Raw genomic sequence first — 18,235 nt, forward strand, 5'->3', positions numbered from 1 at the left:
ATGTAAAAATTAAGAGAGTCATTCTCACCGTTTTCAAGAGTGTGCAGTCTTTAACTTCCCAAATTCATAGTCAGAACATAAAAGGAGTAATAGTTTTCTCCAGGTCAGCTCATCAGAGAAGCCCTCTGCCTCCTGCATACCTATCTAAAGTGAGGCAGGTTATTTTTTTCCTAGATCGTAAAACTAACCATAATCAGGAAATATGGCACTAGGAGATAACCCATTCATACCTCTCTCACTACTGTGAATCCCTTTCATTTGCTGTGATTAATTGTTCCATTAAGAATCATCCTCAAACTGGGGGGTCTTTCTGATTTTCAAAATTATTAAATTATTTTTCTCTCACCAAGCAGTCAACAGTTTTTGTATCCCCCTCAGTCAACCCAAATCACATGGAAGAAAATTTTACAATGTTTCAGCCTACATTTTATGTTGCAGGTATAAGGCAACTGCTTGCTGTGCAAAATAAACTGTAGGCAGTTTCAAACAAGAAGATGCAACAAGTCCACTAAAGAGACAGCTTACACTACACTCGTTCATCCTCTGTTAGAATATTGCTACGCAGTGTGGGATCCTTACCAGGTGGGATTGACGGAGGACATCAAAAGGGTGCAAAAAAGGGCAGCTCATTTTGTATAATCACATAATAGGGGAGAGAGTGTGGCAGATATGATACTCAAGTTGGGATGGAAATCGTTAAAGCAAAGACGTTTTTCGTCGCGGCGAGATCTATTTACGAAATTTCAGTCACCAACTTTGTCTTCCAAATGCGAAAATATTTTGTTGAGCCCAACCTACATAGGTAGGAATGATCATCAAAATAAAATAAGAGAAATCAGAGCTCGAACAGAAAGGTTTAGGTGTTCATTTTTCCCATGCGCTGTTCGGGAATGGAATGGTAGAGATAGTATGATTGTGGTTCGATGAACCCTCTGCCAAGCACTTAAAATGTGAATTGCAGAGTAATCATGTAGATGTAGATGTAGATGTAAAAGAACAAAATAAGTGGAAAGTCACAATAAAAAAAAGATCAAGGATTCAGTTCCTTTATTTAGAAATTCACATTCACCATTTACAATAGTTTTTAATTCAATTACAAAATTGTAAGAACTGGTAAAGCAATGTGATTGAAATAATATGGTCTTTTATGAGCTTTATAACTTCTGAAACCACTGCATTAGTATCTACTTTGCTTCTTGTAAACATTCTCTATCTCAAATTTTATTTAGTGTTTGCTGTAGTCACCATAAAGCTGTAAAAATTGAAATGGAAATGGCAGTGTAGAAATGGGCTGCAAAAATAAGTATGAGCCCATATTGAATATCTGACAGAGGTTTTTTTTTGTTTTTTTTTTTTTTTTTGCTTACCAATAATAAATTCCAAATCACAGATGCAACATTTGCATTTTTACTGTCTTCCAACAATACTTTTAACACTCCACCCTACTCATCTGCAGTTCATTAAATACACTGCATAGTAAACTGTCAAGAGTTGTCTGCAGTGCTGAGTACCACTTTTCATATCTGAATAATACTTTCATCTCTCACACTGATACCCAATATTTAAGGCCAAACAACAGACTCTATCCACTCTAAGTACTCAGCAATGCTAGTATACACAGAAGGGACACCTGGCTCCCCACAGAACACTGGTCCAAAAGAACTTAATCCAGCAACACTGAACTGACAGTGAGGTTTGTCAAGCCGAACTTGAAGGGGGCCTCCAGAATCACCCTGAAACAAAATGTAATGAAAAATATGTTCAGTTTTCCAAATCCTGAAATAAATTATCATTTGTGAAAATGAAATATAAGTGGCTCATTACCCCTTGATCTGTTATGTGTTTTTCGATTTGCAGTACAACAGCGTCAAAACCCTTAAATTTAGAATTTGGTCAGATGTGATGGAGCAGTTTTGGACTACTTTATTCTATAACTAAATGCAGAAAGTTCTAATATTTCATAAATTATCTTATTTTGTCAATGTGAAAATCTCTCTGCATTTTTACTCCATGCTAACTGCTCCTTTATAAACTGTTGAACATGCTGTGTCATTATGGGAAACTGATGGAACTATTTTGGATATTTTTCCTCTTTTTCATTTATGAATTTATCGCACGCTATTCACTTCTGATTTTAATACTTTTTGGCAAACCCACATCTTGAGATATACTGTATATAAATACAATCAAAAAGCTTTTTTATAAATTTGCATCCATAATACTTATTTTGACATGAAGTTTATAATGGAATTAACATAGTTAATTCCAAAAATATTCACAATAGGTCTCTTCAGCCTGTCCAAGGACATAAAGCAACAGACTGGGAATCCTCAATGTAAATTATATGACCAAATTATTAACCCATCCATTTCATAAATCACTTGATTAATTACATTTAGGTTTACAAATCTCCTTTAAACCAGTGATAATTAGTTGTAAGTAGTTTTTCCCCCATCTATTATAACTCCCTCTTTCACAATTATATGTGCATATCAGTAAATATCCAGGAAGCAGTACTAAATAAATACTGGTGTGTGTGTGTGTGTGTGTGTGTGTGTGTGTGTGTGTGTGTGTGTGTGCACGCGCGCATGCACACACACACACACACACACACACACACACACACACACACACACACAAAATTTACTTCATGAGGTGATCAATGAAACAACATATGTTTTCAACAGATGAACGAAAACATGACTGCATTTGTGAGAGCCATCTTACCCTGCAAGAGTCACGGCCACCAGCTTCATCTGCAGCGCATATCAGTGACTCATTAACTTTGACACCTATGCGAGTCAGTTGTGGGAGTGCTTTTTGGCACTGTAATGCAGGTATTTCAGTGACATCCACATAGCGTGCTGTGCCTGTAGGAAAGAAAGTGAGTAAGTATAACTCAGACAAAATGAATTACAAATTTTAAAGGATGTATTTTTTTAAAAATCAACCTATTTTAGCAGGACCTTATGCCCTGTTGTTTAAATATATAGAAATGTATGAGCTGTAGGCTACATCAACTAATATTATCTCAGTGATAAGGTTTATAAAAAGCTGTAAAGTCTATTTATCAATGAACTGTAAGTTTACAATAATGTAAACATTTCTAGACTTTAATGTTATTTAATGATCCATGTAAAGTATTTATAACAATAAAAATTAATACCAAATTAAATTAATTAAATAATATAAATAAAAATTTATATTAAATTAAATTAATTTAAAGTAGCTAGAAATAATGATACAATGTTGTTGATGCACTAGATGATTAGTAGTCTGAACAATATAAAAACAAGCTGCATGACGTATAAGATCTATTACTGAAATCTGGAACAATAATTTTTGAGTAAGTTGTACACATGACCAAATAGTTCATTCTCAGCTGCTTCACCAATTATTCAGATACAGCTAAATGACTCATGAATCAAACCTCTTCTCATCAACATGGCAGAATTATTTGAGTATTTGGAAGTAACATTATCACTTATGTGAAATGCCGTCAACATTGTCAATCTGATTGAAACCTCATTCCAACTTGTTAGAGATTCTCTGATTGTCTCAATATCCAAGAAAAACTGATTTCATGTACTAATGTCTTAACAGTGAGCCTCTTTGTTAGTTCAGCCAATGACAAAAGCATTTTATGAACAAAGCTGTCTAGATGAATGGAAAACAAAACTGAGCATCTGTTACATGATGATCAGTTTGACTTTAGGAAAGGTGAAGGCAGTTCTGATGCTGCACTTGATAATAGGACCAAGACTCAAGAAAAATCAAGATATTACTTGTTGACCTAGAAAATGTGTGAAAATTTAAAATGGTGCAAAATGGCTAAATATCTCAGAAAAATACAAGGGCTGTTCAAGAAGTAAGGTTACTTTTCAAATTACATGGACAACATAATTCGATTATTGATCTTTTTTTCAGTATGTTGGTACATATGTCCCAAACATATGTTCACAGTTTCAAGTGTACAAGATACTTTATTTGTTTTTGACAGATAGAAAGTTTAGAAGTGTTTTAGTGTGCTCAGCAATTTTCAATTATTATAAAAAATGGAGCAAAGAACTTGCATCAAATTTTGTGTGAAAAATGGAATCAAGTGCTCTAAAACACTTTAAATGTTGACAATGGCATACGGTGAGTCTGATCCAAGTTAAGAAATAAAAATGTTTACAAGTGGTACGAGCTCTTCCACGATGGCCGAGAAGATGCCAATGATGAACCTTGCTCTGGACGGCCCAACACATCAACAACAGATGATAAAATTGAAGCTGTGAAGAAAATCATTTTGGAAAATCATCGAATTACCATAAGAGAAGTTGCTGAGGATGTTGGCATATTAGTTGGCTCGTGTCATGCAATTTTTTCTGGATGTTTTGGGCATGAGATGTGTGTTAGCGAAGTTTGTTCCAAAACTTCTCAATTTTGATCAGAAGAACCGTCTCATGAGCATCGCTCAAGAGCTCTTGAATGATGCCAATGATAATCCTGATTTGTTCAAAAGGGTCACATAACTTGTGGCGAAACATGGGTTTACGGTTATGACGTCAAAACCGAAGTCAGATCATCCTAATGGAAGCATCCCAGAGAGTCAAATCATGCCAAGTTCAATCAAATGTCAAAGTTCTACTCACTGTTTTTTTCAGTTGCCGAGGTGTAGTGAATCATGATTTTTTTGCCTCAAGGTCGTTTGGTCAATGAGTATTACCTTGATGTTATGTGCCGTTTGCGAGAAGTGATACGCAAACACCTCAGGAATCATGGCTTTTGCATCACGATAGTGCACCTGCTCATTCATCATTGCTTGTGAGAAATTTTTTTGCCAAAAACAACACAACAATCATGCCTCAGCCACTATATTCACCAGATTTGGCCCCCTGTGACTTTTTCCTGTTCCCAAAACTGAAGAGACCTATGAAAGGACAAAGATTCAGTGATTGAGAAAATAAAAACTGCATCACTGGAAGTACTCAAAGCTATACCAAAAAGTGCTTGTGAGAAGTGCTTCGAGGACTGGAAGAAGCGTTGGCACAAGTGTATTGTATCTGAGGGGAACAACATGAATACATAAATATTTTTTGCATAAAAATATAAAGTCACCTTACTTTTTGAACACACCTCGTAAGTGTAAGTTACAGTTAAAGATGGACAGTGTACAATACATCCCAGACCTTAGGGGTGAAAATAAGAATGGAAGGCTGAGAACAAAGTGCTCAGATTTGGAAGGTTGTAAGATAGGGTTGCAGTCTTTTGCCACTGTTGTTCAATGTATGAATCAAAGCATCAACGACACAATGCCACATTTGTAAAACAGTAATTTATATTTCTGAAGAAAGGTATAAGATTAATAAAAGGCGTTCCTTTCAAAGAATCATGTAGAGGCATTCTTAAAAAATTAAAATTATTATGCTCCAGTCTAAATTTATTCTTGAGAGTATCTATTCCATTAGGACTCAAGAGTATTCTACATCATTCAGTGATGCCAAAAATTATGCAACAAGGAATAGAAGTTACTTTCACAAAATCAATATACCAATACAGTGTATTATATAAACCAAAAATTCTCTTCAGTTCGTTGCCAGATAAGATCAAAGGAATACCAAACTTTAATGCATTTAAAAGAGAGGTGAAAGGTCTACTAATAATCCACAACTACTATACCATTAATGGATTTTGGAATATTACTCAAATTTGTGGGTTCTGCCTTGTGTTTTCTGTATTCAGAAATTTATATCTATCAAAGTATTTCCAGAAAAAATTAAACTCCTTTTCCAAACGTACTCCCTGTTAATTGATGTGTGTAGCTACCCTTCTATGCAGACATCAAATTCTGCATTTTTATACAAATTTAAGTAGCATATTTCTTACTTCAGTAAAATCAGTCAATATGTAGCAGTAACTTTTCAGCTATGCATCTTTTGTCTCTATGTATGTACATAGACTTTTATTTTGTATATGTAAATAGAACAGTGCTTTTTTTTTGTTTTTTTTTTATTTTTTTTTTTACAACCCATCAAGTTGTGTTTATAAAGAAGCTACCATTCTAAACATAATATTACAACTTAGATGTGCCTATATTTCGTACATGAATGTAAATTTCTAAATTTTTATACTGGCTTCTATTTTTACAAGTGTTACAACATTAACGTGATAAAATGGGTGCTACATCAACAAATAGATAAATTAATAAATAAATATAAATGACTAAATAGAAATAAGGGAAAGGTTCAAAAGTGCGATTAAAAATCAGGCTGAAAGGATATCAATGATAATATTTGCTGATAACATTGCTATCATCAGTAAAATTGAATAAGAATTACAGGACATATTGAATGGAATGAACAGTCTAATGAGTACAGAATACAGACTGAGAGGAAGTCTAAGAAAAATGAAAATAATGACGGGTAGCAGAAATGTGATCGGCGGTAAACTTTTGAAAACTGGGGGCTAAATTACACAACATACAAAGCACAGAGAATATAAGAGGCAGATTAGCACAGGCAAAGAGGGCATTCCTCACCAAAAGATGTCTACCAGTGTCCAACATACAACATTATTTGAGGAAGAAATTTATGAGAACATACGTTTTGAGCACAGCATCTCTGTATGGAAGTGGATCATGGACTGTGGGACAAACAAAAAAAGAATAGAACAAAGCATTTGAGATGATGTGCTACAGAAGGATGTTGAAAATAAGATGGAGGGATAAGATAAGAAATGAGGAGGTTCTCTGCAGAATCAGTGAGGAGTGGAACCTGCAGGAAACATTGACTAGAAGGAAGAACATGGTGATACGACTTATGTAAGCCATTAAGGGATAGCTTACCATGTTACTTGCAAGAACTGTAGAGGTTAAAAACTGTAGGGGAAGACGGAAGTAAGATGTACAAAACACATTAAGTGAGGAGGTTAGGTGCAAGTCATCCTTTGAGACGAAGAGGTTGGCGTAGCAGAACAAACAACCTTTCATCTTCCCACCTTCTGCTACTTCAGTAGCTGAAGGTGAATATCATTTGTCACATGCAAATAAGATATAGTATAATTTCTATATTTTATGGATGTATGTATGTTTTCTAACAAATGCAAATACATGATACAGATCTATACTTTTTAGAATAAATAGTAATGGGTGTCAGTGTCTGTATTTATAAACTAAGTGAAGAAAATGCACATGAAATAGGGAAAACCTTTAAAAAGATACAGGAGACGTACCACAAAATTTAAAGAAATATTTGCATTGGATTTCCACTAGATGACTGTAGGTAACGAGAGAAGTTTATATTTCAGTAACAAATAATACACTCAAAAGTAGATCACAAAGATGCTCTCTGAATAGAAACAAACTTTTTTAAATGCCAACTTCTTACAATAATATTCTTGCAGAAAAGTGGCACTTTAAATACTTTTTTAACTTACCAAATTCTGTTGATCGACTGCTTTCTGCTCCAAATCCTGCAATAATTACTCGATTTGTTGGGAGCTGTGTTAATGAATTCAAGCAAGCAGGACGAACACGTGAGCTTAGTTTAGCTGGTGTGCGTAGATGCAGGACAGCCACATCATGGAACCTGCTTCGTGGTTGGTACAAGGGATGTGGGGTTACCTTGTCAACATCGATCAGCTGCACAGTTTCGTCGTCACCATTTGGTGTTGTCAAGTCAACATCACCCAGGCGTACACGGCTCACAATACCACTGTAGAGATTGAATTTTATTTTAGTCTCTGCTGATTGTAAAATGATAATATTTGTATAAAGTTATCAACAGGCCTTATTCCAGTCTTCCACATTTATCAGTAATTTTTTATAACCCAAAACAAATAAAAATAGCCCTTCCTTAGCAACAATAGGTCATTCAGATAATTCTCTCTCTCTCTCTCTCTCTCTCTCTCTCTCTCTCTCTCTCTCTCTCCATAATTTTAGTACTTAAATTTGTTTATTTGTCCAAGAATCATTTTAGTACATTGTTTGTATGTGTGATATAGGACAGTGGTAAAGTAGTTAATTTACAATACAGTAGTCATTTTGACTACATTGTTGACATAATAAAAATGCATAATAGTGTAGGCTGGTGTACTACATTGCTTCTGTATGTTATAACAGCAGTTATTAAGTAATAAGGTGACATGATAAGCACAATGTAAACTATATTATGAATTGACAATTTGAAAATTTTCGTAAATAAGTTTTACTTGTTTCGATGTTCCATAAATTCAGACAAAGAATAGAAGCAGTGGTCAAGCAAGAACTGTTTTAACTTTATTTTATATACATTTAATGTTGGTATGCATTTTATGAAAGAAGGCAAATAGTTATGTAATATAGTTCCAGTATGATACACTCCTATTTGCATAAGTTTGTATTTACTGTGTTCATGTATAGGTTCATCTACTGCCTAGTTTCATATGTGTGTACATCATAGTTGTGTCTGAAGAGATTTTCCTTTTTTTTAAGATACCCCCTTTTGTGAAAATTAGTATTTCGTATATGTGCAAGCAAGGCAGCAGCAGCATTTTGAGTTTAAAAAAAATGGTCTACAGGAATTCTTGCATTTAGCTTTTTTTATCACCCTGATAATCATTTTCTGTATTTTAAATGTTTTTGTGGAATTTGTAGAATTCCCCCAAAAAATTATTCCGTACATAAGTAGTGACAGTATGTTACAATGGTACATTGTCAGCACTGGTGAGCAGCTTGTATTCTGAGTGAGGATCCTAACAGCATATGTTAATGAATTCAGTCTCTAATTTAAATTGTGTAGGTAGTCCTTCCACTTCAGCTCTGCCTGGACATGAATGCGTAGAAATTTTGTATGACTGACCTTCAACACAATTTTTTTTTCTTCGATAGTGAAAACAGGGTTTGCTGGCTGGAGGTTGTGGGTGGTGTGAAAGTTAACTGCCACAGCTTTTTCAGAATTTATGATGAGCCTATTGGTCTGAAACAGTGCACTACAGTATGCATAACTGATATTGCAGCCTCCTGCAGATTTTACTCATTCTGTGATTTAATTAGAATATTAGTGTCATCTGCAAAGAGTACAGTGGTTCCATCATGTATTTTATGAGCCAATTCATTTATGTACAGCAGAAATAGGACAGGTCCCAAAACTAACCCTTGTGGGACTCCATACTTTATTTTCTCCTCATCACTGTAAAAACTAGAAATTTTTTGTGTTTCACTAACTTTGTGTTTTATTTCTGTAATCTGCTGATGATTACTGAGGTACGACAGGAGCAAGTTTTCAGACTGGCCTCTAATTCTGCAGTTACTTAATTTACCCAAGAGAATGCCACGATCACTAACACTGAAGGCTTTACTTAGATCCAGAAATATCCCAGATACTGTACGTGTTGCTTAACATCCACTGATTTTAATATTATTTAAGAAGGCAAAATTTGCCGTCTGCATTGACTTCCCAGCTCTGAACCCATGTCGGGAGTTGCTTATTAGCCTCTCTCTATTTAAGAAAACTGTTAATCTCTGAAGGAACATTTTTTCCATAATTTTGCTGAAGCCTGACAATACTGAAACTGGCCTATAACTAATAATATGCACCCTTCTTATGCAAATGTGTTACTTTTACAGTTTTTAGATTATTTGGAAAAACACTACTCTCAAAAGATGAATTTACTATGTCTGTTAGTGTTCCACAAGAAATGTTGCACTAACTTTAATAATAGCATCTGGTTTCTCATCAACACCCACTGAATATTTATTAGGTGATTCTTTTAGGATTCTTGACAGTTCCTTAGGTGTTGCTGGATACATGAATAATGTGTTTGGATGAATATTTTGATCTGAATGACTGGCTGGCTGTTTTTCAAGGTGTGTATTTATTAACTGCTGTGCTATATTAGAGAAATAATTGTTGAAAGTACTAGCTACATGTTTGGCATCAATTAGTTTATGAATAAAAATAATCAGCTCTATATTACTGTGATTAACTGGCCTGGTGCCCATTTCTTTCCTTATAATTTGCCAGGTTGCTTTAGTTTTATTTTTGGAATTATGCAATATTTTGTCATTTTCTATTTTTTTTATAAATAACTCAGTGTTAGTATTCTCTTGTATCTTTTGAAATATGCAATAAAGTCAGGTTAGTATTCTCCTAGGAGTACTCATACAATCTCCTTTTATTTTGACATGATATCCTTATCACTTTTGTAATCCACTTGTTTGTTTTTTGAGTAGAATTAGATGTAGGTATTTTCTTGGGAAAGTCATTAAAAATGTTTGAATGTAGCCATAGACTTATCATATTTCTCATTCGTATCATTACAGTCATTTACATCTTTCCAACTTCCACCCTTCAGGAGTGAAAAATATTACACATTTCTTGTAGTGAAATTCCTTACAGTGTGTTGTATTCTACTGGGAATTGAGTGTCCTGAAATATTCTTTTTCAAGAATCTGAGCATTGTGATCACTAAAACTTGTGTTTACAACTTGTATGTTATAGGCATATTTGCACTATTTATCAAGATCTGATCAATAATGGATGCAGAGATTGGTGTTTCTTGAGTTGGTTCAGTTACTGTTGCACTGATGTTGAACAATTGTATTAGATTTAAATTGTCATCTCTGAAATTATTGGATTTCAAGAAATCAATATTAAAGTTGCCACATATATTTATATTCTTCTTGGGAGAGTGAATTTCTTCCAAGAGATCCTCCATGCAATTGTAAAACACTTTTTTGTTTCCATCTGGTGATCTGTATACACAAATAATAACTGTATTTTGCTTCAGTAGTTCAGCTGTAGAATGTTCTACATCTTTATCAAAGGACAGTTTATGGTGTTTAGTTATGCTAATGAATTCAACATTTTCTCTAATAAATACACAAGTACCCCCATGACTCAATATTTTCCTACAAAACATGCTTGCAGGTTTGAACTGAGGAATGTGTGTTTGCTCCAACATATCTTGTTTGTGGCAGTGTTCTGTAAAGACAGTACAGAAATATATTTTAGGTCATTTAACATTATTTCTGTTTCATTTAGTTTATTTGAGAGTGACTGAACATTTTGATGGAGTAATTTCAAATTATGTACAGGGAGTAAATCATTTCTTGCCTGACCACTTACCTCACTTATTTGAGTTTGTGTACTTAGTGGAAAAAAATCCTGATGTTTTCCAGGGATGGCATTCATGGTGTTTGACATACAGCTTGCTGGTTCACCGTATGTGGGTTCCTGCCTTTCTTCTGTTGAAATGTTCGCAATTTCCAGTTTTTTTCCATCCTTTTTCACCCATCTGTCCATTAATAACTGCCTTGTTGCTGCATTTGATGGCTTGAAATTTAACCAAGTGTGTTGTTTCAACTTTCTTTGAGCTTATTTTTTGTAATATACTGGTCCATAACTGTCTGTTTTTTCATGGGTGGAATTTTCACTTTGAGACTGTGTCTCTTGTGTGATATTCAGGCTCAAGATGGTGTTATAAGGTATTTTTATTTATAGGAAAAAAAGAATTTTATTCTATAACTTTTTTATCTTTGTCCCACCCATGCACGTCACAGAGACTACACCAATAAGCCAGTGAACCACAGTTACACGTTACAAATTTAGCCTAGAAAAAGTTAGAGCACTGTAACTTTCTTGGCAAATAACATTGTTTTGTTCACTTGGCCTGCACTTCATGTTTTGTAAGATAAAGGTGATATGATAAGATTTTCAGAAGGCAGAAGGAAGTATGCAGAAAGTTAAGTCCCATGGTGCCCAGAGCCATTTGAAGTATGCAGAGAGACTTAAAGGTTGGCCAACTTTATTACACTGCTTCTAAATTAAGAGGTCATGGAATTTTTTTGCCACATCATGAGAATAATAGTATGCTTGACAAATCCAAACCTGAATACAAGAAAGAATTACAAATAAGTGTCTCAATATTTGAACAATTTCAGGAGTTTACGAAATTCAGAAGTAGGCTGGCAGACCATCTGCATTTAGGAGGTGGGCCTCTAGGTGCAGTTTATGATGTCTAGCAGTAAATATTGTTGATATCTATTTGTGATTCACAGTGATCTATAGAACAATTCTTCCAGCATGTGAAACATAGCTGAGCAGTTATATAGGATTTTGTTTACATAAGTGTTTCAGGTAAGCGTGTGCACATGTAACTAATAAGCAGCAGGGTTTAAGTTTATGGTGCTATTACCAAGCTAGAGGCAGTGATGATGGAAGAGGTTGAAGAGCAGAGTATAGTTAATGGTAACAAACAATTTCTTTCTAGTGGCAAACTGGAGCTGGTAACCATTATTATGGCTGTTTTAACATGACAAGAATTGATCCAGGTCTGTTGACAAACGTTCCCCTTCCTGATGAGTGGTGTAACACACTGCATTACTTTGTTCCTTCACTGCATATTACAAGGAGCATGTAACTTCTGACCCCAAATACACATGAGAGTCTGTGCAACAGTATGTCACCATGGAGAGTGATGGAAAGAATGTTTCACAGCGAAGTATTGTACATTGTCCAAGGTATGTATGATGTACTGATACTTTGTGAGAAACTGGTGTTTCATAAATAATGAAATACATTATTAGTTTTTGTAATATTTAAGGTGAACTTGCTCTATAATTCAGCTAACCAGGCCAGGAGAGAGTTTCCTGAAAAGAGAGAATTTGGTGCTGCACAGTGAGTTCTCCCATTTTTTATTGTCCCTTTCAGCCTTTCACAAATATGACATTGATATCAATGAAGTTTTGTTTCTGTTATGTTGGTAGGCATTCCACAGTGGAATTAGTCAACTGCATATTTTTTCTGTAGAATTGTTTTGTTTATAAAGCATCATTTTTAAGAAAACCCAACCAACCTAAAAATATCTGCAGCTACAACCACTCATTTTAAACTATGGAATTGTGTGGAAAAGGGAACTTTCTGTAGTACCATGTATGGTAGCCCGCCCAGTTGGGCATGCGGTCTAACGCACGGCTTTCTGAGCAGGAAGGAGCGCCTGGACCCTGGCACGAATCCGCCTGATGGATTTGTGTCGAGGTCCGGTGAACCAGCCAGACTGTGGATGGTTTTCCATCTGCCTCAGCGAATGTGGGCTGGTTACCCTTATTCCGCTTTCAGTTACACTATGTTGGCGATTGCTGCGCAAACAAGTTATCCACGTACACGTACACCACAATTACTCTACCACACAAACATTGGGGTTACACTCATCTGGTGTGAGACGTTCCCTGGGGGGTCTACCAGGGGCTGAACTGCACAATAACACTGGGTTCGGTGTGGGGCGGTGGAGGGGTGAAGTGACTGCAGTAGTAGTCGTGGCGTTGCGGACCACTGTGACTGCGGCGGGTACAGAGCCTTTACGTCGTTTCTAGGTCCCTGGTTAACATAAAATACAATACAGTACAATACAATACCATGTATGGTATTAAGTTTCCTACCAGTGCATTTGGGTACAGAGTGTGAAAAGTGCTCACTTAAATGCACAATATGATTAGTCTAATGTTGTCTTTATGGCACCATTGGGTACAACACGGATGGTTTTAGTACATTCCTCTCTTTATACTGGTCCTCTAAATTGTGCCTCTATTTTCAAGTGTTTGGCAGTTCAGATGCATTTACATGAGGCTCTCCTGTGAGTCAAACAAATTGTGCTTCCTTCTTTGTATGCATTCAATATCTCTGTCAGTCTTATCAGGTATGGGTTCCACACACTTGAGCACTGAGTAAGCAGTTTCCTAAGTAGACTGGCATTACTTCCCCAATATCCTATCCATGATCTGAGGACTGCTATCACCTTCAGCTACATCTGAGCCTATGTGATTGATTATTCCATTTCATGTAACCACAGACTTTTTCACCCAAGAGTCTGATTCCAATTGTGACTCATGAGATTACAGTCCTACAATTTTCCGTTTCTGCATTTTGTGAAGGGCATAAATTCAAATTTATGGTCATTTGAAGTGAGTTGCCAGTCTTTCCAACACTTTGAAATCTCTTCAAAATATGATTTTCATGCAGCTTTTTTCTGACAGCACTTCCGTATAGTATTGTTTGCAAAAAGTCTGAGATTACTTTTGTTTGCTAAGTCATTTATATAAAGCACTCAACAGGGGTCCAACACACTCCCCTGGGGCATGCATGGAGTTATTTCTGCATCTGGTAATGACTGTCCAAAATGACATGCTGCATCCTCCCTACAAGAAATCCTGAATCCTATCACAAATTTGGTTTGATGTCAGATCATTGATGTTTTGTTAATAAGCATTGGCAAGTCAAATGATTTTCAGAAATCATGTGAGAAAAGTGCAAGGTATGTTTCACATAAGTGATGTCTTTGGAATCCATGCTAACTAGTGTGGAGGAAGTCATTCTCGATGAGATACATCATTACATGTGACTTCAGAATATGTCCTCAGATTCTCTGCAACCATTCTCATAGACTGGTGTGACCTGTGCTTTGTTCCAACTACTGTGCACAATTTTTTGTTCAAGATATCTGTGATATATTATGATTTGAAGGGGGGAGGGGTTGATAACTCAGCTGTAAATTCTATGTATAAATGGAGACCAAATATGAACCTGAATTCATTTTTGCAAACTTTACTGAATTGTTGCAGAAAGAACAAAAACAGCATGCCAAATTTAAATAAATGCAAAATCTCCAAGATTGGCAATTTTTCAAACAAGCTTGAAATTTATTGCAGACTTTAATGTGAGACAGTTATTATAGTTTCCACAACAGAACATTGTCCCAAAACCTGGCAGGTAATCCAAAGTGATTCTTGTAGTGTTTAAAGTATGCTAGCAGCAAGACACAATCAATGCCTTCTCTGCACAACAGCAATGGAAATACTATCAACAACAGTGCTGCCAAAGCACAGTTACTAAACATAGCTGTCTGAAATTCCTTCACCAAAGAAGACTAAGTAAATATTCCAGAATTTGAATCAAGAACAGCTGCCAACATGAGTAATGTAGACGTAGACATCCTCACAGTAGTGAAACAACTTCAATCACTTAATAAAAGCAACACTTCTGATCAAGACTGTAAAACAATTAGGTTTCTTTCAGAGTATGCTGATGCAATAGCTTCATACTTAACAATCATATACAACCACCTGCTTGACGGAAAATCCATACTCAAGAACTGGAAAGTTGCAAAGGTCACACCAATATTCAAGAAAGGTAGTAGGAATCATCCACTAAATTACAGGCCCATATCATTAACATCAGTATTCAGCAGGATTTTTGAACATGTATTGAGCTCAAATATTATGAATTACCTCATAGGGAATGGTCTATTGATGTGCAGTCAACACAGATTTAGAAAACATAGTTCATGTGAAACACAAATAGCTCCTTATTCTCACAAAGTGTTGAGTGCTATTGACAAGGGATTTCAAATTTATTCTGTATTTCTAGATGTCCAGAAGGCTTTTGACACTGTACCACACAAGCAGCTTGTAGCGAAATTGGGTGCTTAAGGAATATCATCTTATTTATTTGACTCAGTTTGTGATTTCCTCTCAGAGAGGTCACAGTTCGTAGGAATTGATGGAAAGTCATTAAGTAAAACAGAAGTAATTTCTGGCACTCCCCATGATAGTGTCCAGCCCTTTGCTGTTTCTGATGTATATACACAATTTACGAGAAAATCTGAGCAGTTGTCTTAGGTTGTTTGCAGATGATGCTGTTGTTTATCATCTAGTACAGTCATCAGAAGATCAAAACCAATTGCAAAACATTTGGAAAAAAGAGATCTGTATGGTGCAAAAATTGCCAATTGGTCACTCACATGAGTGCTAAAAGGAATCCATTAAACTTTGGTTACACAATCAGTCAATTAAACCTAAATGCCATAAATCTAGTTAAATACCTAGGAATTACAATTACAAGCAACTTAAATTGGAAAGAACAATGAGAAAATGATGTTGGGAAGGCAAACTAAAGACTGCAGGCTTCTGGCAGAACACTTGTAAAATGCAACAGATCTACTGAAGAAACTACCTACACTACACTTTTCCATCCTCTTTTAAAGTACTGCTGCACAGCCTGGATCCTTACCAGACAAGATTAATGAAATACATCAAAAAAGTTTAAAGAAGAGCATCATGTTTTGTGTTATCATGAAATAAGGGAGAGAGAGTCACTGACATGATACTGTATTTGGGGTGGGCATCATTAAAACAAAGGCGTTTTTCATTGCTGTGGGATCTTCTCACGAAATTTCAGTCACCAACTTTCTCCTCCAAATGCGAAAATATTTTTCTGATGCTGACCTACATAGGGAAAAATGATCATCACAATAAAATAAGGGAAATCAGAGCTCACATGAAAAGATATAGGTGTTCATTGTTTCTGTGCACTGTTTGATACTGGAATAATACAAAATTATTGTGAAGGTGGTTTGATGAATCCTCTGCCAGGCACTCAAGTGTGATTTGCAGAGTATCCATTTAGATGTAAATGGATGTTATCATTCTATTTCACATCCATACAAATAATTATACCCAGGTATTTATACGAGTTAACTGATTCCATTTATCTCTCATTGATATTGTAGCTGCAGCATGCCACACATTTGCGTTCTGTGATGTGCTCAGTTTTACATTTCTGAACACCACTTCTTTTTTCTATGTACTGTCCTGAATTTTTTTACAAATTTTCCCATCACATTGGCACTTTTTTAACAGTATCCCCCCCCCCCCGCCCCAAGAAAGAAGAATAACATGTGCACAGTGACTTGTGCATGAACTCCTAAACCTTTGCACTGTCATCAAACCAGTGTCCTCCAAGTCATTCCTTCAGTGGTCCAAACATGAGGTAATGCAGTATCATGACTCTGGACTCTGAAGACATTCCACAGTTATTAACTGAATTTCCTACTGTTTTCCCCCATTAAAGTATCAGATTGCATAGTAGACAGTTTCCTGTAGTTGATCTTATCAGCAATGATGGCTTGAGCACTTCCATAGCTTATTCCTACTCTAGAAGCAACGTTTGAAAGGTTTAAGCAGTGATCTTTTGCAATAAGATATTGTATGGGATGAATGTTTAGTGTGATGCTTGTCCATGGTCACCTTTTGTGGGGTGCACTTTCCACAGCTACCTGTCCTGTTACAAATGTTTTATGCCATTCATACATTCATGTCTTTCAAAGGATTTCTTCCTCAAAATGTACCTGAAGCCGCCTCAAAATTTCTGCACATCTGGTGCCCTATTTCACGAGAAGCTTCAAGATTACACTCTGCACAACAGGCTTGTGTATCAGAGAGATGGTGTCATGCTAACATCACAATGCTATTTAGACATCCCCACTGTGCTGCAACATCTCTATTCTGTAGAGTAACATGTTCAGCTTCTGGCCACTTGTTGTTGTAGTAGTTGTTGTCATGGTCTTACGTCCAAAGACTGGTTTGATGCAGCTCTCCATGCTACTCTATCTTGTGCAAGCCTCTTCATCTCAAAGTAACTACTGTAACCTATGTTCTTTTGAATCTGCTTACTGTATTCATCTCTTGGTCTCCCTCTATGATTTACAACCTCCACACCCCTCCAACAGAAATATTGGCTATCCCTTCATGTCTCAGAATGCGAACTATAAACCAATCTCGGTTAAGTTATGCCACAAATTTCTTGCCTCCCAAATTCTACTTAGTACTTTCTCATTATTTTTGTGATTGACTGATCTAATCTTCAGCATTCTTCTGTAGCACCAAATTTTGAAAATTTCTATTGTTTTTTTATCTAAACTGTTTATCGTCAATGTTTCACTTCCATACATGGCTATGCTCTACACAAATACCTTCAGAAAGGTCTTGTAACACTTAATTGTATATTTGATGTTAACAAATTTATCTTCTTTAGATTTTTTTTTACCATAACCAGTCTACATTTTATATCCTCTCTACTTCAGCCACAATCTGTTATTTTACTACCCAAATAGCAAAACTCATCTAATCTGCACCCCTTAGCATCACCTGATTTAATTTAACTACATTCCATTATCATTCTTTTGCTTTTGTTGATGTTCATCTTATATTCTCATTTCAATATACTATCCATTCCACTCAACTGCTCTTCCAAGTCCTTTGCTGTCTGTGACAGAATTACAGTGCCATCGGCAAACATCAGAGTTTTTATTTCCTGTCCCTGAACTTTAATTCTTACTCCAAATTTTTCTATGGTTTCCTTTACTGCTTGTTCAATATACAGATTGAATAACATCAGGACAAGGCTACAATCCTGCCTCACTTACTTTCCAACCACTG

General features: G+C 35.8%; 1 protein-coding gene across 1 annotated transcript in view; it reads right to left on the bottom strand.

The window, feature by feature from the left end:
• Window positions 1–1,032: 1,032 nt before the first annotated feature.
• The window catches only part of LOC126166254 (serine protease snake-like), an 89,384-nt gene continuing 72,181 nt past the window's right edge, over window positions 1,033–18,235 (bottom strand). Inside the window, exons 5-7 of the mRNA XM_049920387.1 lie at window positions 7,420–7,697; window positions 2,728–2,870; window positions 1,033–1,733 (exon numbers count right to left, since the gene is read on the bottom strand). Of these exons, the coding sequence (XP_049776344.1) occupies window positions 1,563–1,733; window positions 2,728–2,870; window positions 7,420–7,697 (592 nt within the window). The 3' untranslated portion in view covers window positions 1,033–1,562. The remainder of the gene's footprint in view (window positions 1,734–2,727; window positions 2,871–7,419; window positions 7,698–18,235) is intronic.

The sequence above is a fragment of the Schistocerca cancellata genome, chromosome 1 (genome assembly GCF_023864275.1).
Source record: "Schistocerca cancellata isolate TAMUIC-IGC-003103 chromosome 1, iqSchCanc2.1, whole genome shotgun sequence".
NCBI classification, from domain to species: domain Eukaryota; kingdom Metazoa; phylum Arthropoda; class Insecta; order Orthoptera; family Acrididae; genus Schistocerca; species Schistocerca cancellata.